This window comes from Lampris incognitus, unplaced genomic scaffold, assembly GCF_029633865.1.
Source record: "Lampris incognitus isolate fLamInc1 unplaced genomic scaffold, fLamInc1.hap2 scaffold_189, whole genome shotgun sequence".
Classification (NCBI taxonomy): Eukaryota; Metazoa; Chordata; class Actinopteri; order Lampriformes; family Lampridae; genus Lampris; species Lampris incognitus.
In genome coordinates, this window is record NW_026611148.1 from 26,996 (window position 1) to 49,332 (window position 22,337).

At 46.5% G+C, this 22,337-nt stretch overlaps 1 protein-coding gene across 1 annotated transcript in view; it reads right to left on the reverse strand.

Annotated features, from left to right (window-relative positions):
* LOC130132853 (CUGBP Elav-like family member 5) overlaps nt 1-22,337 on the reverse strand; it is a gene marked incomplete at its 3' end in the record, with an annotated part of 45,056 nt that overhangs the window by 17,314 nt on the left and 5,405 nt on the right. The window contains exons 3-4 of the mRNA XM_056301873.1: nt 5,671-5,799; nt 1,713-1,792 (exon numbers count right to left, since the gene is read on the reverse strand). Of these exons, the coding sequence (XP_056157848.1) occupies nt 1,713-1,792; nt 5,671-5,799 (209 nt within the window). The remainder of the gene's footprint in view (nt 1-1,712; nt 1,793-5,670; nt 5,800-22,337) is intronic.

The window sequence follows — 22,337 nt, forward strand, 5'->3', positions numbered from 1 at the left end:
AAATAATAAAATCACACAGTGAAATGTAACACCTGTGAGAGAGGGGAGGAGAGAGTTCAGGGTCCCCGCTTCTCCGAGGCGAGGGCTCCTCAAACAAAAGAGAGGATAAAAGCGGAGGGTACATCAAGCTGCTGCATAATATGGGATGTGCCCCTTTGCCTGCCTGATTTTTGCACAGAATAACTCTGCTCAGGTTTGGCATGCAGAGCGAGCAACTTTGTTTTGGCAGCCTCATATATACGAGACCTTGCCCATACATGAGACACATACAAATCAGCGGCACACACTGACACTACAGTCACTACGGGGAGAACTGTGGGTCGGTGGTGACTTAATGTAACAGAAAAATGTAATCACCTAGCAGCATTAGCGAGGGAAGGGGGGGCTGCAGCTCCCCCTAGTGGTGGGTGCACCCCCCCACCCCCAAGTAGTGGCAGGTGGCTGTGTAACATCTTAAACACAACAGTATGCCTAACTTTTCCTAATGTGCAAATGCAAAACAAATGAAACATACCTTTATTTTAAACAGAGGGCTAGGGCTGCGGGGAATGTGCATTTTTAATAATAAAGATACAATAAAAATAAAATAATATTAGAAATAAAATAATAACAAAATAAAATAAATAAATAAAACGTACCTTTATTTTAAACAGTGGGCTCGGGCTGCGTGGAATGTACATTTTTAATAATAAAGTGAGTAAACGCTCCATTCCAAATCTGCAACACGCACACATTACAAACAGAACAATGGCGTCATACTATAGTGACCCGGGCGTTGGCGGTCACTCTGACTGTCGGCGGTTCTGCGCTGGGGGGAGCGCAGTGGCTGATGGGACTGTTCACGTTAGATTTATAATAGTGTTTTAATGATCTGGTGTTCATGTTGTGGTTATTCTTGTGTTGTTGTTTCAGGGGGTTCGACTCAGACCAAGTAGGAGACCATTTACTGACTAACTGACTGTAGGACTGTGACTGGGACTGATGTCGCCACTTGGGACATATGGGGGGGGGGCTCGTTACGTTGTTGTCAGTTCTGGTCCGTTCTGATCGGTGTGAATAAAGGAGCACTCCTGGGGTTGTGCGGCGTATGGGGGCACGGGAGTTGCGATTAAAAAGAGATCTCTGCCTCTCGACTCATTCTTCCACGCCGGCTCGCCCCAACACTTTTCATTTTAGTTGGCAGCCCCCCTACTTAAAACATCTTCCCGCGCATGCCTGCATAGTGGCGTTATATTTAAGGATTTACGCAAGCTAAACGACTGTTAGGTGACATTTTCAAAATTCCATTACCATTCTAAACATCTTTATCTGCAAATTAGATTCGAGTTTGAATTAAATGACACACTAATTAAAGAGACAAAGGTGAGTGACAGGATCTGTTTGCTTATTGATGCAGGGAGATTAACAAGGATGGCCGGACTTTGTACGAGTCATTTAAATTCCGAGAGCTGAGGAAGAGGAGGAGGAGAGCAGACGTGGGTGTTGAGAGCTCTTGAACAGGAGAGGTGGTTGGTACATACTTTGAGTGTGTGTGTGTGTGTGTGTGTGTGTGTGTGTGTGTGTGTGTGTGCGTGCGTGCGTGCGTGCGTGCGTGCGTGCGTGTGCAGTGTGTGTGTGCAGTGTGTGCGTGTGTGTGTGTGCGCAGTGTGTGTGTGTGTGTGTGTGCGTGCCTCTGAATATACATGCAGACTGAAGGTGTGATGTGTACTCACTGGCATGGTCTGGCTGCCATGGAGGGCACTGATTGCAGACTGGGCCTCAGTGTGTGTTGAGAACTTGACAAAGGCACAGCCTGAAAGAAACCACAAACACACACACACACACACACACACACACAACCCATGCATACATACATAAAATAGTGTGACTTAGGAGAAATAAAGACATTGAAAAGGTTTCTTTACTGAGAAACTACAAAGAGGAACATGCCGGAACATTGTAGGAAGTGACTGGGAGACTCCCACCGCACAGCAGGCTGCCCCACTTCAGGCATTAGGTAGGCAGACAGGCAAGTAGGGCCTCCAGGCTACAGATTGCCCTGATGAAGCAGAAAAGCTCGCTATTTAGCGCCACATGCTTGTCTCTGCATATTAAATACAAGTTAAACTAGCTAAATTCCTATTGTGTGAAAGAGGAATACCACTCGGCTGAGTAACTGACTCACGGTGTATTACTCATACGGCACAGAATGTTCCACACTATTTCTGCATATCAACAAGTCTTTCTAGGGGCTAGCAACCAGAAAAACCCAGACCCCAAAGTTTAATGCCACCAAACATTAGAGTCAGCAGGAAGTAAAATTAAAATAAATGAGAGACTGTTCTGGTAGACTTTGAAAGCTTGAGCTGTTTTATTGTCTTTCTCTCACAGCGATGCTGACGGTTTTCACTAGTAAAACATATCCCTGGATACTGTTAAATGTCCCATGAAATGCCATTAAGAGCACCGCGGACTTCTGCGAGTACTATCGAACGAAACGGAACGGATTTTAGAAGGATGTGGATATCGATATGCCATTGGCTAATTTCAATTTGGTGGTGGAAGATTGCCCCCTGTCTTCCCTCAGTCTTGCCCCTTCCTAGTCATTGGACATTTTTATAAGTGTATGTCTGCAAGTGGAGGGTGAAATAGCTAAACAAATGTTTGATTTTCCGGGAAGAGATAAAACATTGTTCTCATAAACACAGCAATAAAATGGTTTTTTTTTTTGGACTTTATACAAAATAGTGTTAAATACATGTGAATTAAGTGCAGATAAAAGAGACAAGACTGAAAATACATGTTTTATTGCATGGGATGTGTAAGTATTGAGACGTGGTCATAGTATGTAGTGTTTCTGTAACGCCCTTTACAGTTCTTAGTATACCGGTTGAGTTATTACTACACAACTAACCACATGTAGTGACCACAAATGATAAGACTCGCTAGCCCTTGGCTAATGGGTCGGACCCTTTGACTGGTTAGTGCAGTCGCCTGTGGTGCGGAGGACCCAAGTTCGCTTCCCGGTTGCAGCGGATTCCCAGCTGCCCGCTGAATTCGCTACACACAAATAGCTTATAGATACAAGTCTGGACAGTTTTTTTTTTATCCCCCCAATTGTACCCGTCCAATTACCCCACTCTTCTGAGCCGTCCCGGTCACTGCTCCACCCCCTCTGCCGATCCAGGGAGGGCTGCAGACTACCACATGCCTCCTCCGATACATGTGGATTCAGCCAGCTGCTTTTTTTCACCTGACAGTGAGGCATGTCACCAGGGGTACATAGTGCGTGGGAGGATCATGCTAATCCCCTCAGCCCCCCCCAACAAGCATCCCCAACCGACCAGAGGAGGTGCCAGTGCAGTGACCAGGACACATACCCACATCTGGCTTCCCACCCGCAGACATGGCCACTTGTGTCTGTAGGGATGCCCGACCAAGGCCGGAGGTAACATGGGGATTCGAACCGGCGATCCCCTTGTTGGTAGGCAATGGAATAGACCACTACGCTACTCGGACGCCCCACAAGTCTGGACAGTTTTGCGTAGCAATTCCACTTGTTTAGCACAAGTCACCAACACAATAATCAGTGACTAATTTTGAATACCAACCGTGCATTGTGCGTGCATAAAGACAAATTGTGCATATGGTTGATATTGTGGGAAGCATTATTAAACGTGTGCATGTTTGGAATAAAGCACTGGGTTATCAAATGGTACTGTGGCCTATGAAATAATCAGATCGATTCAAATCCTCATCTTGATTCTTATATATATTACTCTTCACAGCACGGTGGCCCAGTGTTTGGCGCTGTTGCCTCACAGCAAGAATGTCCTAGGTTCGAACCCCAGGCCATTCCAGGTCCTTTCTGTGTGGAGTTTGCACCCTGTGTCTGGGTGGGTTTCCTCCGGGCACTCCGGTTTCCTCCCACCCTCAAAAAGACATGCATGTTGGGTTGATACTCCTGTTAATACTCCTGTCTGTGCCCCTGAGGAAGGCAATAGGAAGAAATAACTAGAGTTGGTCCCCGGGTGTTGCACGGCAACTGCCCACTGCCCCTAGCTACACAACCAGGACAGGTTAAATGCAGAGAGTAAATTTCATTTGTATGTATGTTCAAAATGACTAATAAAGAGTATTCTGCTCTATTCTATGTCAGTTAGCATAGACGCACATTTTTGTCAGAGAGGGATTTTTATCATTCGTGTTTTTTTATATACCAGACCTTGAAAAAAAAACTCAAAAAAACTTATAGAGCGATCCATTACAGGCTACAGATGGATGTGATGTGACGTTTAGAATCTGATGTTTTGAGCGATTCAACCCAGAGTGGGCTTAAACAGAAGACAAATACAGCAGAACAGCAGGGAGGAAGACGACTTCCCTTATCTGCCCCCATCCTCACAGTGGGGACACTGGAATTGTTTTGACATCCATCTTTGCCTCTCCCACTCCAAACCACAGCAGAGTCAGAGCGCCACAGCTTCAAACCCCCTCAGATATAATTCCACAACAATCTCCATAAACACTGGCCGGGGAATAGGTTTTAGAGACATGAAAAACCACTAGTCCTTTTGCTCTTTGTTGCATGTCAGGGGGAATTTCTGTCTCCAAAAAGTTTTGGCTGTCTAAAGAAGGCCTGCAGGACATCGGGGGCCCGCATTTGTATAGCCGTTTGAAAACTTGCTTCACACTTCAGTGCTTCGATGTAAAGAGGATGGAGATTGTGATAGAAGACAAAATATGGCTGGGATGTAACGCTGAAACCGGAATTTGCATCATTACTCTAACTGCTTTCAGTTTAACATGTTTCAGTCAGTATAACATGCATGATATAAGGATACTTTTTTTTTCTTTGTTTGAAAAACATTTTTTTTTGTCACCGCCGCCCCTTTTCTTCCCAATTGTATCTGGCCAATTACCCCACTCTTCTGAGCTGTCCTGGTCATTGCTCCACTCCATCTGCTGATCCGGGGAGGGCTGCAGACTACCACATGCCTCCTCCGATACACGTGGAGTCGCCAGCCGCTTCTTTTCACCTGAAAGTGAGGAGTTTCACCAGGTAGCGCGTGGGGGGATCACGCTACCCCCCCCCCCCGAACAGGTGCCCCGATCGACCAGAGGAGGCGATAGTGCAGCGACCAGGATACATACCTACATTTGGCTTCCCAGCCACAGACACGGCTAATTGTGTCTGTAGGGACGCTCCACCAAGCTGGAGGTAACACGGGGATTCGAACTGGCGATCCCTGTGTTGGTAGGCAACGGAATAGACCGCTACGCTAACCCGGATGCCCCATTTGTTTTTGTTTGTTTTCTTGTTGTTTTTTTTGTGTGCTTGAAACAACTAACATTTCACTTTTATAGTTTTGCTGGCTAGTGATGTGTATTTGATTTCTGTACACCTCCGTTCATACAAATGAAAGGAGAGTGAACAGAACATACCCACATTTAGCATATTGCTTCCCAGTCATACAATTCAGTCGTGCAAAGAAATTTGAAATAATAGTCTTAAATTTCTCTTCTGACCCAACTACATGAGCTCAACAAGCAGGTTGAAATTATTGTTGATAATTATTTAACAATACAGTTTTACCCATGTTGCACCTGTCACACACCACAGCAGAGTAAAGCCACAGCATGCTGCTCAGCGGCCTCGGGTCATACTGACGACTGCACAGTGGTTCCTACCTTTGCTGTTTCCATCAGGACCTCTTAGGACTGTGCACTCCTCGATGACTCCGTAGGGCTCGAAGAGGCGGTAAACATCCTCCTCGGTCTGTTGTTTATTCAGCATCCCCACAAACAGCTTCCTGTCTTCTGGAGCAAACAGAGAGACACAAGTTTAAATTGTAACTTTGAACTTTAACCTTTGAACCTGTCGTGAGACGAAAATGAAAACACAGAAAATCCACATTTCCACAAGTTTGGGATACTTTGTGATTTGTAATATAATCAACTTTTCCTCTCTCTCTCTCTCACTCACTCTCAAACACATGCACGCACGCACGCACGCACGCACGCACGCACGCACGCACGCACGCACGCACACACACACACACACACACACACACACACACACACAGAGTAGTTGTCTTGTTCAGTGAACCCTGGTCGGGCCTGAGTCACATTGCAAAGAGCAAAGACTGATCATTTTAATCTCCGGTGCAACTGAGTTTTGCTTCCTTGTGGGCAAAGCTTCACGGGGCAAATGAGTGGTTCACAGGCTATAGTCCAGAGGGAAGAGAGGAGAAAAACAAAGGGGAAGACTGATTAAGAGGCCAAACACACACACACACACACACACCCACACACCCACACACCCACACACACACACACACACACAAGAGCACAAAACCAAGATGATGAGAAAGTCTGGTTGTTGAGAGACACCAGGAGCTCTGGGATCTTGCCTCCCCCACACCACATTGTGCTCACACCACATGTAGGCAGACATACTCTCTCCATCTCTCCCTCCCTCTTTAAATCCCTCCCTCTCCCCATCTCCGTGTACCTTTCTAGCTTTCTCTCCTCTACAGGAGTTCTGTTTCTCTCATTTTCTCTCACTGTTGTCCCTCATCATTCTGTTTCAACTCTGCCTCCCCACTCCCTCTCTCGCTCTCTCTCACCCCAGCTCTCCCTCTCTTTCCCTCTCACTCCCCCCCCTGTCTCATTCCCTCTCTCTCTCTCCCTCTTTAAATTCTTCTCTCCCCCCTTCTCTGTGTACCTTTCTAGCTTTCCTCTACAGGGGTTCTGTTTCACTCATTTTCTCTCACTGTTTTCCCTCATCATTCTGTTTCAACTCTGCCCCCCCCCTCCCTCGCTCTCCCTCACTCTCTCTCCAGCACTGCCATCTAATTGCTGCTGATCTAGTGTTTTCATGAAGTAAGAGAAATATTTCAGAGGGCTCTTCAATGAACAATGGTATGTCTCTCCTGCGAGCAGCGGAGGCTGGGAGACATGCCATGAATAACGCTTACTTTTCAATAGGTACCCGGTATGCTACTGAGCCCTGTTAAATGCTGTGGGACTTGCTCTTTACCTTGACCTGACAGGCTGTGTTTACTGATGTACCTTGGCCTCATATGATTAATGCCACTGTGTACTGTGTCTCTACTGGCAACGGATCCACTAAAACCTTCCCTTTATACTGATTGTTCCTCCAACTCTGACCTATGGAGTCAAAGTAGAAAGAGAGGCAGGAGAGAGAGAGAGAGAGAGAGAGAAAGAGAGAGAGAGAGAGAGCGAGCGACAGAGACTAGCGGCTGCTGCTGTGCAGAGTTTGAGAGCAGCATAATTTGCTGCGAGAGGTAATGCGGAGTGTCAGGGTGACCTGGGTGTCTGTGACTACTACTGGGTGTGTTATGTTGTTGTTGTTCCCTGACCCAGACACTAGCTGATACCCACATTCCTGCAGTGGGCACAGCTGCCCGTATGTGTGTGTGTGTGCGCGTGTGAGTGTGAGTGTGCCGACGAGGCACCCAGCAAGGGTTCCAGCACTCAGCACCACCAATGATGCACCTTTAAAATAATCACCCATGTCAGAGCGCTGTCTAGGGAGGGGCGTCCCTGGTGCTGGCTCCCTATTGCAAGTGGCAGGATCAGAGGCTATGTATCAAAATGGAAGTGATGCAATGTGACATCTGTCAGGGTGGATTGGTGAGCATTTATCTGCAAATAAAGGAAAGCCATGAACTGGAAAATAAAAGGGCAAGATGGTCCTTCCTTTTGCTGCAGGGGGAATATAAATTTTGAGGTTGGGTATAGGAGATGAGTGGGGGGTTGGGGGGTGGGGTTGGATTTGGTTGCACACGCATCTTACTGTATGCCGTCAAACCACATCTACTGCGTGCCTCTATAAATAGAGGGCAGTGTGCATGCCATGGCACACAGATATGCACACACACACACACACACACACACACACACACACACACGTACTTACATGTACGCAGACCCACCTACCATCCACACATGCACAGCATAGTCACAATTTGCCACACTGCTGACCCTCATAGCTGCTACGACTATAAATCTAGCGGTGGCTCCCACCTCCACTCAATGATTGGGGTCTGACATGTGGTGGATTAATGTATGCGGCTGACCTATATCAATTTCATATGAGCTGCACGATGGCAATCGCAGTATGAATGGACTAAGTGTGGCACGTCTCAAAAATCTGTATTCATCTTTTAGACTGCTCACTGGAAAATCAACTCCGGCTTAATGGAAAAATATTTATTGGACAGCGAGTGTACTGGGAATAGGCCAGTAGGGGATTGTGCTAATGACATTTGTTTACGGTGGGTCGCAAAAGAGACATTAACAAATTGGAGCTTATGCCCGTTCTGTTGCTGCTATCTATTTCAAATGTGTTTTATCGAAAGAAGACAAAATAATATCCCACTAATCTGCACACACTACAGCAGGAGACAACCACACAGTCACCAGAGATGAATGTGATATTTAAAGCAGTAGAGTTTAGTATGTAGACAGTAGACACCGCTTCCAGTGTGGGAAGATGGCGGCACGAATTTACGTTTGCGGCGGCCTCACCCAGTACCGTCCATGCAGTGTCTTTGTCCATGTCTGCGTCTAAGTTTGTTTGTCTTGGTTTGATGGCTGGGAGAGCTTGCGCTGGATTGGCTGGGAGAGCTTGGTCTGCTGCATCCCGTGGGCCCAGGGACCATGGCCCTGACCAGAGCTGCACCCGAAGAGGTAACACCAAGTGCGATCTGACACGACGCGGAAGCGGGGCAGGCTAAGCTAACTGCTAGCCCATGCAGACTGGCAGTTTCGATAATGCAGAAGGGCGGTCTGGGGGCGGCCTCACCTAGCATTGACTGTGTTTTAGTGTCCTCGTGGAGTGCGGGGAGGTGTGTCGAAGGTGTCTGGCTGGGAGAACTGGCGTTGGATCGGCTGGGGAAGCCTGGTCTGCTGCATCCGGTGGGCTCAGGGACCACGGCCTTGCCTGGAGCGGAACCCAAGGAGGAGGCACCGAGGGCGGTCTGACAGGACGCGGAAGCGGGGCAGGCTAAGCTAACTGCTAGCCCATGCAGACCGGTAGTTCTGACAGTAATCCTGGCTGGCGTTCGTTATCTGGACAGTGGAATTTTTGGACTGTGTTGCATCGAATGGACTGTGTTGTTGACTATTGTTGTTTTTTTTTGTTCCTTTGTTCTCTCTGTTTTTGTGTGTTTTTGGTGGTGTCGTTTTTGGAAATTTTGGATGTGTGTTTTTGTCTTTTGTGTTGCACTGCTGTGGGCTGGGAGAAGTAAAATTTCGTTTCTTTCGTGTATGCAAGTACAGGATAGAAATGACAATAAATTGCTCCCGATTCCTGATATTTAAAGCAGTAGAGTCTAGTATGAGTTCTTCTTCTCTGGCTGAGAGAAAAATGGATGCCGTGTCCCTCTGTGTCGTGGGTGCGGTTTGAAAACAAACTAGGATTAAATTGAAACGGTGCTTCTCCTCGATCTGTTCCACCATCAAGGATTCTGCCAAGGCTTCTCTGTGCTAAAACGCCACCTTGGGAACTGAGCTCTCCTGTTCATTGGCTATGGAAGCATTGCTTCATTTATTTACAGCCCTGCAAACACAAACACGCACAGCAAACACACATCAAGTGTAAACACACGTGCAATCAGGCGCACACGTGTATATAGAAGTGGATAAGGGGAACAAAGGAAAGAGAATGGAGGAGGGCTCTGGGGTTGGGAAAACAAAAATGTTCACGTTGAATAACCACCTCTGACTATACTATTTATAAACAACCTTGCATTTTTGAACTAGGCAGCACTTTAGAGAAAGTCCCGAATAATGATGAAGACATCTCCCTTGTTAAACCATTGAGCATGGAGGGAATACACAATTTGCAATAGGCAATGACATGCATATCACACTGTTAACTGACTTTTAACTGCTACGGCGTGTTGCGTGGTTCTCTAACGCACGAGGCTCTGCAGAGTCGCGCTGCCTTGCTGCAGGGAGGACCCAAAACAGACTCAGGGTCTAAGTCATGCTTCGCCCACGAAAAAACATGGTGTTTATTAGATCAGGGAATGGGCTGGTCAGCCTCATGCAGCTGTAAAACTGAGGGGTCACTTCATGTTCACCTTCTTCACCCCTTTTCTCTACCTTGCCAGATATTGCAGAAACTTGAATTGAATTACTCCCCCCCCCCTTTTCTCCTCAATTGTATCCGGCCAATTACCTCACTCTTACGAGCCATCCTGGTTGCTGCTCCACCTCCTCTGCCGATCCAGGGAGGGCTGCAGACTACCACATGTCTCCTCCGATACAAGTGGAGTCACCAGCCGCTTCTTTTCACCTGACAGTGAGGAGTTTCACCAGGGGGGACATAGCGCGTGGGAGAATCACACTGTTCCCCTCAATTCCCCCTCCCCCCCGAATAGGCGCCCTGACGGCCAGAGGAGGTGCTAGTGCAGCGACCAGGACACATACCCACATCTGGCTTCCAACCCGCAGACACGGCCAATTGTGTCTGTAGGGACGCTCGACCAAGCTGGAGATAACACGGGGATTCGAACCGCCAATCCTTGTGTTGGTAGGCAACGGAATAGACCACAACACTACCTGGATGCCCTGAAACTTGAATTACTGAACGGAGACTCTAATCACCGTCAACAGGTGTTATGCAATAGATTACATCCCAGGGCTGTAGTACTCGAGTCTGGATGAAGATATATTCTTTTTTTCTATTGTCTCAGACATGTCTTGGATTTGCTGGTGTCACTTCTCAGTCTTGTCTCAGTCTTGGCCATTGTTCTCATCAAATATGATTTTTGGAATTTCTTCACCCCCTTAAAGAATCTGTCTTGACTCAATTTCAACAAGTCTTCGTCTTGGACTCCTTGAACAGGACAAAGGTGGTCTTGACTACAGCCCTGCTACATGGTCTCCATAGCAATGGTGGTTGCCACCTGGGTGATGCTTGGCATCCTCCTCATCACATTCTGTATATATCTTATAAATCCATATAATTTTGTTAGTCTGTTTCAATGTTTTGTCCTTCCCTTGCTCAAATATGTGACTAATGTATTGTCTCGTCTCTTCTCCCGTGTATGTGAATGGTGTGATGTGAGTCTCCCCTGTTATCCTCTGTCAATGTTGTATTCTGTAAATTGTGTACACACAACATCCATTGCACGTCTGTCTGTCTTGAGAGAGAGAGAGATCCCTCTTCTGTTGCTCTCTCTGAGGTTTCTTCCTACTTTTTCTCCCTGTTAAAGGTTTTTTTTTTTGGGAGTTGTTCCTTATCCGATGCGAGGGTCTAGGGACAGGATGTTTGTAATTTATGATAATGAGCTATAAATAAAATTGACTTACATCCTGCCCTATCTGTCATAGACATACATGTGGATGCTGGGTATCAGCTCTTCGGGCTGCTGTGCTCTTCTGGTTTCCACGGATAAACGGTTTTTGATTGGTTTGCTTCCATGATGGTTGCCTACAAAACCGATTTAACACATTACTGAGGCATCGATAGCTACGTTTGTTATGTTTGATGCAACCTAGTTGAATAATTCACTTATTCACAACTTACCGGTTTGTACTAAATAGTCAGTAAGGACTTTACATGTGACTGGTGCATTCTCAGTTTATATTTAATAGCAAATGAAAGCCAACGTTGTGAAGCAGGACGGTGTTAAGATGCACTTAAAGCCTATTGTGTTTGAGCGGTGTAACTTCCTCGTTGTCCACCACTCCTGACCTGGAAGTACACCCCAAATCATGTTTAATTTACTGTGAGTTGCTTAACAGATGTTTGTTTGAATAAATGCATTGGAAATTAAAATCCAGAATAATGAATTGGCAATGTGCTCCATCGTTGTACATACTGAAGGTTACCTGGTCCATTTGGGCCCTCGCTGATCAATAAAAGCTTTTTGGTATGAGCCCATTGGTTTTATGTGAAAACATATACGACTGAATCACCGTGTATTCACTTCACCGCATTTGCTCGGCCCTGATCCTTTTTGTTTTGGCCTTACCGATATGGCAGTGTAGTACAGAACTAAATCACTGTGATTTCTTTCAGATGCATGAGCCTCAAATCTCTTTCCGGCTCGTTCTCTTTCTTCTCCAGCTCTTTTTCAATCTATTAACTCCCATTAAAAGTTTCAAGGATTTCCCGTCCATTCGGCCCATATTCTTCAACCACATTCAGCAGAACCCTGCAGGGTAGGGACTTATTACCGCATGCTTCCTGCTTATTTTTCAGTCTTTTTAAATGGTAAAAAGAAAGAAGTGGTTTTTATTTCAGACTTTTCATTGAATGGCACCGACAGCAACATACAGAGAGAAAAAGAGAACAAAACGAAAGACACCGAAAGAGAGTGAGAGAGAGAGAGAGAGAGAGAGAGAGAGAGAGAGAGAGAGAGAGAGAGAGAGAGAGAGAGAGAGAGAGAAAAGGTAGGCGAGAGAGGTAGAGAAGAAGCAGAGAAACCAAGATGGCTGAGAGAGAGAAAGAACAAGAAAGCAAGCACGCGAGAAAGTGAAAATAAAGACTGGGAGTGGTAGAGTGGTAGAGAGGTAGCAAGAGCGACACATACTGCTGTCCATACTGGAGGTTGCTGTTCTTTACAATCCTTGATAAGTGAGAACGGCTGAACGAGGAGTGCTGTACGAGTTGCTAAATCATTTTCAGGGGTGGGGAGCACTGGTTCAGGGAAGGGGTGGGAGGAGAGTGAGAGAGGATGGGGCGGGTGGATGGTGGGGGTTGGTGGTGGTGATGGTGGTGGGGGTGGGGTGGAGTGGAGGGAAAGCATACTGAATGCCCTAGGTCTTCTGATTTTCAAATTCTTCTTTTTCTCTCTGTCTTTGTAACAGTGAGCGAGCGAGTGATGGCGGGAGAGAGAGAGAGGGAGAGAGAAAGAGGAACAGTGACAGAGAAAGAGAGCATGTGCTATAAAGAGAGAGCACTTGTCAAAGCGATGGGTAGGTTGCTATGACAACTACTTATACAGCGAGCTGTCAGTCATGTTTCATTGGAGTTTGGAGAGAGGAAAGGTATGGAGGGAGGCGAGAAGCAAGGGGGGGTGGAAAAGGGTCATTTCTCCATCTGTCTGCAGAGCTGGAGTGTAAATTTGACTGTCAGGCTTGGAGATAAGGACAAATTATGAACAATATTAGCTGGCCGATAAAAGGGAACAATAATGAATGGATAAATATATTAAAACCAAATGAGATACCATCCAGGCAGAAACTGGGGCCCTGCAAAGCCATCCAGGTTTTCTCATTTGGAGCAGAAGATAAGAGCGGCAGAGAGGCCGTAAGGAGGGGTGTCAATGAAGGATCCACTGTATTACAGCTCGCCGCTGTAGCATACTTTTGTTTTTGTTGAAAGACAAGAGACGTTCAAAATAATTCGGCGGCTGGAATACCAAACAGTGTGACTTCCTCTCTTCCTCCTTCACCGGCCCATTATAGTTCTCCAATGAGCAGGATGCCACACAATAACAGCGTCAGCATGTGTTCAACCATAAAAAACACAGACAGAATGGAATGAAATTAATTAACCCTAAGAGATCACGGTGCTTAGCCAGTGGAATTTAATCCAATTTATTACATATAGGAATCTAACTAGGGTTGTGTTTGCATTAATGAGACACTGTGTGTATATGCGAATGTGTGTGTGTGTGAGGATGTCCTCCCTAGTTTGGGTACGGGATCCGCGGTAGAAGCGGCAGAGAGTGAAGGGGCGGGGGCTGGGGGGGCGGGATGGGTACGAGGTTTGGCACAGCCACAGGGTGAGAAAACCCTGCCAAATTAACTCCTGAATAATGAGTCTTTTATGTGCTGTGTTATCGCCAGCGAGAGGATGGCCACATATTGTGTCACAACGCTGGAGCCACTTCAGACAGAATGTGGCTAGTGGGCTATGCTAACACACCTTCAACTGAGGAGGAGACGGGGGACGATAGAACAGTTTGTTTACCAGTTCCTAAAGTAAATTAGGACTCCTGTGTGCATGTGCTGTATCTGCAGTCGTCTTTTGAAGTTCACATGCTACCTCACACAGTTGACGGTACAAACTCTAAGGCCTACTATTCCTCGGCGCTAATGAGATAGCTTATTAGTACTGTTTCCCTCACAACTAACGATGTGTTGCTTGGTAACAGCGCGGCAAAGAAAACAATACTGTAGCCCAGATGAAAAGTATTCGGCTCTATTGTGCAATTTCTATACTAAAACATTGCTTTGGTATGGGAATTATGCAGTCTTTACAAGCGTACGTGTTTTCCCCAACACAACTATTCAAAAGAGACAGTGAAAGAGAACTACGGAGAACAAGAGCTTACACTTTAATCATACATGAATGCTAACCATACTATATTTCATTTTGATATTTCCCCTGGTCGCCTATAAAGTCCACGGCCATATTATGCACATATTCATTTGGTAATTCAATTCAGACTTGTTCCCTTTGACAGTTGCTACGGGGACCTGAATCCCTTACACTAACCCCTAAGGTGATGCAAACTTGATTTCGTGTCACAGTTTCATCATCTTGGTGTCAAGGCTGCCCACTGGCGGCCCAGGCAGGATCTATAGAAACCATCAGTGTAAATGCTACGGAGCAGTACATATATGGCCTTGATAGCAGCGCCACAGAAGCGGCAGTAAGCACTCCTCCGGGATGGATTAGGCCTCAATGCTTTCAAATACTTTACACAAACATGTAAGCACACAGTCCTACAGATGCATACTATATTATGTGCTAACACACACGATATGAGCAATGCTTACAACTGCACACAACCCCCCACACATACAGTACAAAAAGCCATATATATGTACGTATAGAGATATTGGCGAGTGCAAATTTATGTGCAAAAACCCTATGAAATACATGGGTAAGAGTACACTTAAATGCATACATACACAAGGGCACATACACACACACATGTATGCAAGCAATTTGACACACACAACATAAACCACTTAACTGTATAACACAGAGATATGCCAATAGGCCTCTGAACCCGTTTCTCTAAACAAGCAAACATAACTGCAGTGAGTGGGAGGCAGTTGTTGGTAATTGTTGCATCACGAGCCCTATCCCATTTTAGTCAAGCCAAGGAGCTGGAGATCAAACTACAGTGTGCTACTGTACCCAAGTCTCACAGGAAGAGAGCTTTAGCATTCCAACCATACAAATTTCCTCCACACACCAACTGAGTCTCATCTCCAGAGGGGATTTAGAGAGCAGTGATCATGAATTAATCATGAATTAGTAATCAAGCCATTAAAAAAAAAAAAAGCTAATCTGGATGCATCTGTTGTAAACAACTACAGGCCCATAGCAAACCTGCCATTCATTAGTAAAATTATGGAAAAAGTTGTCTGTAGACAACTTTCTGGCATTAAATAACTACATTGACATTTTCCAGTCGGGATTTAGGCCCCACCACAATACCGAGATTGCGCGTATCAAGGTTCTGAATGACATTTATCTCAGTATAGATTCTGGTAAAGTCTCTGTCCTTATGTTATTGGACCTTGCTGCTGATACGGTTGATCACAATATATTAATAAACACACTTGAAGACTGGTTTGGTCTCTCTAATATGGTGCTGAACTGGTTCATGTCCGACCGTCAAGACAGAAACTATATCAATTGATAGCTGTACATCAGAGCATTTTCCTACAACGTGTGGTGTTCTGCAAAGGTCGATTCTCAGACTTGTGTTATTTAATGTTCACATACTCCTGTTAGCTGAAATTATTAAAAATTGTAAGTTTCATATCGCATGTACGCATATGACATGCAAATATAGCTGTGTCACCAAATGAATACTGTTCAGTAGACTCCCTGGGACAGTGCATTAAACAAAAAGTTCCAAAATTTAAATTTTCTCCAGTTAAATGAGGACAAAACTGGGTATCTGGGTAGCATAGCAGTCTATTCTATTCTATTCTATTCTATTCTGTTCTGTTGTGGCTGTTGCCTACCAACACGGCGATCGCTGGTTTGAAATCCCCATGTTACCTCCGGCTTAGTCGGGCGTCCCTATAGACACAATTGGCTGTGTCTGTGGGGATGGGAAACCGGATGTGGGTATGTGTCCTGGTTCCTGCACTAGCAGCGCCTCCTCTGGTCAGTCAGGGTGCCTGTTCGGGGGGGGGGCTGGGGGGAATAGTGTGGTCCTTTCATGTGCTACGTCCCTCTGGCGAAACTCCTCACTTTCAGGTGAAAAGAAGCAGCTGGCGAATCCAGTTTGCAGGGTTCAATGTAAGAAAAGCTATGAAAAGTTCCTGATTGGCAGTCTATTCCATTGCCTACCAACACGGGGATCGCCGGTTCAAATCCCCGCGTTACCGCCAGCTTGGTCGGGTGTCCCTACAGACACAATTGGCCGGGTCTGTGGGTGGGAAGCTGGATGTGGGTGTGTGTCCTAGTCACTGCACTAGGGCCTCCTCTGATCAGTCGGGGGGCCTGTTCAGGGGAGAGGGGGAACTGGGGGGAATAGCGTGATCCTTTCATGTGCCACGTCCTTCTGGCGAAACTCCTCACTGTCAGGTGAAAAGAAGCAGCTGGCGACTCCACATGTATCGGAGGAGGCATATGGTAGTCTGCAGCCCTCCCCGGATCAGCAGAGGTGGTGGAGCAGCGACCAGGGCGGCTCGGAAGTGTAGGGTAATGAGCCAAGTACAATTGGGGAGAAAACAGGGGAAAAATCCAATAAATAAATAAATAAGGACAAAACTGAGGTAATTGTATTTGGGGCCATTGAAGAAAGACTTAACGTCTGTGCTCACCTTAATAATTTGTCCTTGAAGAGTAAAAATCAAGCTAGAAACCTCAGTCTTATCCTGGATTCAGACCTAAATTTCAGCAGTCATGCTAAATCAAAAAAAAAAATCACCCTTCTACCATCTTAAAATATCACAAGGATCAGACAGAGCTGATGTCAGAACATGATCTAGAGAAACCTGTACATGCTTTTATCTCTAGCAGGCTGGACTACTGTAAAGGACTGTTCACAGGTCTGAGACAGCAATCAGTCAACTTCAGCTGATCCAGAATACTGCTGCCAGGGTTGTAACAAAAAGCTCAGCGTTTGACTCCAGTTCTCAGGTCACTACATTGGCTACCACTTTCTCACAGAATCAACTTCAAAATTCTATTGTTTGTCCATAAATCACTGAATGGTTTAGGTCCAAGATACTTACCAGATCTGCTGACCCAGGCCTGACTTGCAGACCTCTCAGGTTGGCTGGTTCTGGATTACTGGCTGTTCCCAGAGTCTAAACTAGACACGGTGAAGCTGCCTTTAGATTATGTGCTGCTCAAATGTGGAATAAATTGCCAGAAGAGCTAAGACTTGAGACAATGCTGACTACTTTCATATCCAAGCTAAAGACCAACCTGTTTACCATTGCTTTTCATTCATTTTCTTTCAAATCAAATTTATTTGCTTGTTTTATTGTTTTTACTCTGTGTGCTTTTGCCTGTTTGCTTTTATTGTTGTTATTTTTTGTGGATCCCCCCCCCCCCTTTTCTCCCCAATTGTACCTGGCCAATCACTCGACTCTCTGCCCCGTCCTGGTCGCTGCTCCACCCCTACTGCCAATCCAGGGAGGGCTGCAGACTACCACATGCCTCCTCCGATCCATGTGGAGTCGCCAGCCGCTTATTTTCACCTTACAGTGAGGAGTTTTGCCAGGGGGACGTAGCATGTGGGAGGATCACGCGACCCCCCTCCCTCCCTCCCTCCCTCCCACCCACCCACCCACCCACCCACCGAACAGGCGCCCCGACCGACCGACCAGAGGAGGCGCTAGTGCAGCGACCAGGACACATAACCACATCCGGCTTCCCACCCGCAGACACGGCCAGTTGTGTCTGTACGGATGCCCGACCAAGCCGGAGGTAACACAGGGATTCGAACCGGCGATCCCCGTGTTGGTAGGCAATGGAATAGACCGCCACACCACCCGGGCGCCCTGCTTTTATTGTTTTTATTCTGTGTGCTTTTGCTTGCTTGCTTTTATTGTTTTTATCATTTGTTTCTTGTGCATTTGCCTGTGTACTCCATGAAGCACCTTGGGTTGCCTTTGGGTATGAAATGTGCTATATATATATATATAAATTTGCGTTGCCTTGCCTTGCATCCTTCTTGTGCTGCCGGTGGCAAGAATGATGGATATTGTATATGACACCTAAAAGACTCACCCACATATTTGTATGTGCGGACAAGTACATACACACAGGCTCATACGCATATATAAGCACACGGGCAGACACGCACACACACACACAGGACCTTTTACATGTCACCACTATTCTCGGCTGATTTTGGATCACTCTGATCTGATGGCTGCTCTGCTCTGTGCTGCTGGCTGGGGGATTTCAGCTGCGCCACAGCCCTACTGGAAGCCTTGAACATACAATTACTGGCTGCTGACTTGATTCCCCCTTCCCTAACTGCTCCATATAAAACCTCTGTGGGGTATGTGTGTGTAGTAAGTGTGTTTGCTTGCATGCGTGTGTGTGTGTGTGTTCACCGTCTCAGTAAACTGTTAGTCAGCCAAGAGCACGAGGCGAGTCGACCGCTTCTACCCCCCACCTCAGAACTAAATAGCTGAGAGGAAAAAGAATAGAAGGAAAAATTGCTTTAAAATATTTTATCTCTGCCATATACGTCTCAGCAAATTTACACTCAATATGATAACAAACATGAAATATTACTCACAGCCTTGTGTTGACTTCAACATATTACGGTTGCGGTCATAAATCCTGAAGCTGCTGTGCAACGTCCATACGTAGCCACCGTATATAAACATTTACAATATGGCAGCGCTATTTATATTGTCTGCCTTCATAATGCCATCCGAAGGGCATTTTGGCATCTGTTAAGATATAGATTTCTCCCCCCCCCCGCCCCCCCAGGTGTTTTCCCCACGTTTACTACGGTTCTGCTCCATTCAGTCTGTATGTTTATGTACAGTAGAAAGAGCCTTTTACCTTTGGCAGTATTTAACATAGCGCCAGCCTGTTTCTTAATTATTTTCTCATCGCTCCACTGACACTGATTCATGAGGGTAATGTTGGGCACACCCCCTCAACCAGCCCCCCTCCACCAGCCCCCCATCTCCCCTGTCCTACACACTGTTTCTCTTCTTCTCAACACTGGAGTGTGTTCTCTCTAGCTTCTCTTCTTCCTCTTCCTCCATCCTGTCCTACTACACTAGAGTCACTCGTCCCCCTCTTTTCTCGTGCATTACCACGACATGGTCTCGCATGGCTAAGTTACCTTCATGCAGTGCATGCTATGGCTGCTCTCCAGTAATTACGTTTATTCCCTTGCAAAGAGGGGGAAATTGACTATAGCAAGGGACAGCAAACTTCATTATGGGCATCTGGGTGGCGTGGCGATTTATTCCGTTGCCTACCAACACGGGGATCGCCGGTTCGAATCCCCATGTTACCTCTGGCTTAGTCAGGCATCCCTACAGACACTGTTGGCTGTGTCTGCGGGTGGGAAGCCGGATGTGGGTGTGTGTCCTGGTCGCTGCACTAGCGCCTCCTCTGGTCAGTCGGGGCGCCTGTTCAGGGGGGGGGGTAGCATGATCCTCTCATACTCTACATCCCCCTGGTGAAACTCCTCACTGTCAGGTGAAAAGAAGCAGCTGGTGACTCCACATGTATCGGAGGAGGCATGTGTTAGACTGCAGCCCTCCCTGGATCGGCAGAGGGGGTGGAGCAGCGATCAGGAAGAGTGGGGTAATTGGCCAGATAGAATTGGAAGAAAAAAGAAGGAACCCCCCCCCCCAAAAAAAACCAAAACAACAAACTTCATTATACACCAAGGCAAACCAGCAACCCATGCTACCCTACTCTAGCTCCTTGTGTGGAGTATACAAGACCAGTATCCTCTCACCTCCTAACCTCAAAGCAACGGTGGCAGACTGAGATACAAGTGCACGCAGGAACAAAAAGCCCTATGATCCAAGATAGACCAAAACACAGATAGAAAGGTCGATAGCAAGAGAAAGCAGAATGAACAGAAAAGCACAAGATAATACAGAGACCATGGCAGAGAAGCCTCACAACCCATGACAGCCAAACAGAGAGATAGAGGGTTGGATAGAGAGGGACAGAAAAGTGAGACGCCAAGTGGGAATACAGAGTGATATTGAGAAAAAGAGAGAGAGCCAAGGGAGGGGATGGGGGGGCAGAGGGAAAGAGAGAGAGAGAGAAAAAGTGTACTGGGAGAGGATGAGAGAAGGAGGGGACGAAAGGAAAAACAGGAAGAGATGCAGAGGACTAAGAGGAGAGATGTGCAGAGAGAGAGAGAGAGAGAGAGAGAGAGAGAGAGACCAAGAGAGACAGACTGGGAGAGAGAGAAATTAAAGCAAGGAGGCTTAGGAGATAGAGAGAGACAGCCCAACTCCAGCTCATGATAGAGAGAGGATGTACCAGCGTATGAGCTATCGCTCTGCAGCTTTGTGTGGGAGAGCCACTGAGCTGGCAGATGACTTTGCTGCCAATGGACAAAAGAGGCTTATAGACCAGTCTGCATGTCAGCTTTCCTCGGCCCTGAGTGAGAGAGGTGTAGGCAAATATAGGGTACACGTTAACACTCACCTCTATAGACCCGCAGGGACCTTGGTGAAAGTGGATTCAGATTTGCTCTATACTGTACATTTGACAGTAAGGTAGTAGTACCAGTTTTTTTTCTTTTGGATGAACTCCCTGATCTATATTTATTCACTAATCTCTGTTAGTGTTAGCACGTTGCTGCACTCCGCCACACTGTGCCGCGCTGCACAGTTTAGTACAGAGCATACCTTTACTCTGCAAAAACTGCAGTGTTAACACTTATGAGATGGTGAAAATGCTGTATAAGGTAAAGTTTTAAATACATAAATAAATGCACACGCCCTAAAGCATGTCGCTGGTTTTTTTTTTTTTTGCATTTTGCCATTTCCATATTATTAGCTTAAGTTGATGTGAGATAAGATGCTAAAGTTGGAGTTTTTCACCTCACGCTGCTGTCATGTTTGTTTTGCATGCATATCCTCTGTGGTGCTGATGGGACTGCAGGGGGAGAGCCTAAACCTGTCACTCACACTGACGGGCAAGCTGTCTTAGCTGCTCGCTTACAAGGTCAATCAGCACTTTTGCAGAAGATGTGATTCATGATCCCTTTACAAAAGATGCACAGTGTTTGAAATTAAGATCGAGAAAACAATTTGCTTATACGTTTTGAAAAAATCAACGCCTTAGCTTCTGCCAAGCCATTGTCTTTGTTGTCTTCCAGGGCTTTTGTACAGTCTGTCACGATTAATGACCAACACCAATGGAACAAAAGCATCTCACTGAGCTGGAGGAGAGATGGGCAACTCTGCGGCAGCGTCAGGAAACCCCCCCCCCCCACCACAGTAGTTGCCAACTGGAGACAGGCATGTTTCGGAAGGCACTATTTGCTGCCTTCATCAGGAGGTGCAGGGGAGGAGGGTTAACAGATGAGAGGGGAGAACCTGGGGCCCAGCGCTGCGGACCTGGCCTACCCTGAGCTCTTATTAAAAATGGATTAGAGAGAGACGCTGTGGGATGGCCAGCACTCACTCTCCTCCTCCTCCACGCTTGTCCTTTTCCCCCTTTTCTTCTTTCCCCCCTGTTGCCCCACACCCCTCTCTTTCTCAAATGCAAGTACCATACACACACATGCATGCATGCACACACGCACACACACACTCCATACAGATGCGCATACGCACGCCACACACATGCATACACTCGCTACACACAAACATGCATGCACGCGCACCCACACACATGCATGTGCATGTACGCACGCCACACACATGCATGCATGCACACCACACACACACACACACACACACACACACACATGCATATACACACACTGCACACACATGCATGCACGTACAAACTCTCACACACACACGCGCACACACACACACACACACACACACACACATGTACACACACACATGCACGCACGTACAGACACCACTCACATACACACAAGGAAGGGGTGGCCTGCTCTGTCTTCCCTCCCCACTCTTCTTCACCCCATCTTTTTGACAGCCCCATTTGTTTTCATTTCCAGGATGTTTTGCCCGATATCTAATGAAATAACTATGTATATATCGAGTAAAGCATCAAGAGGGAAGGGCAGAATTGTTCATCGGTTGTCAGTCATGTTTCCTCCTTGCTGTTCTGCCCCTATATATGCATTGGTATTATTGGATTTGGATGTTGTCATAACAAATTGTCCTTTACTTTTCTAGTATGCATTGTAATGTAATGTAATGTAATGTAGGCATGCACAGCCTGTCGATTAAACCATTGAACCATA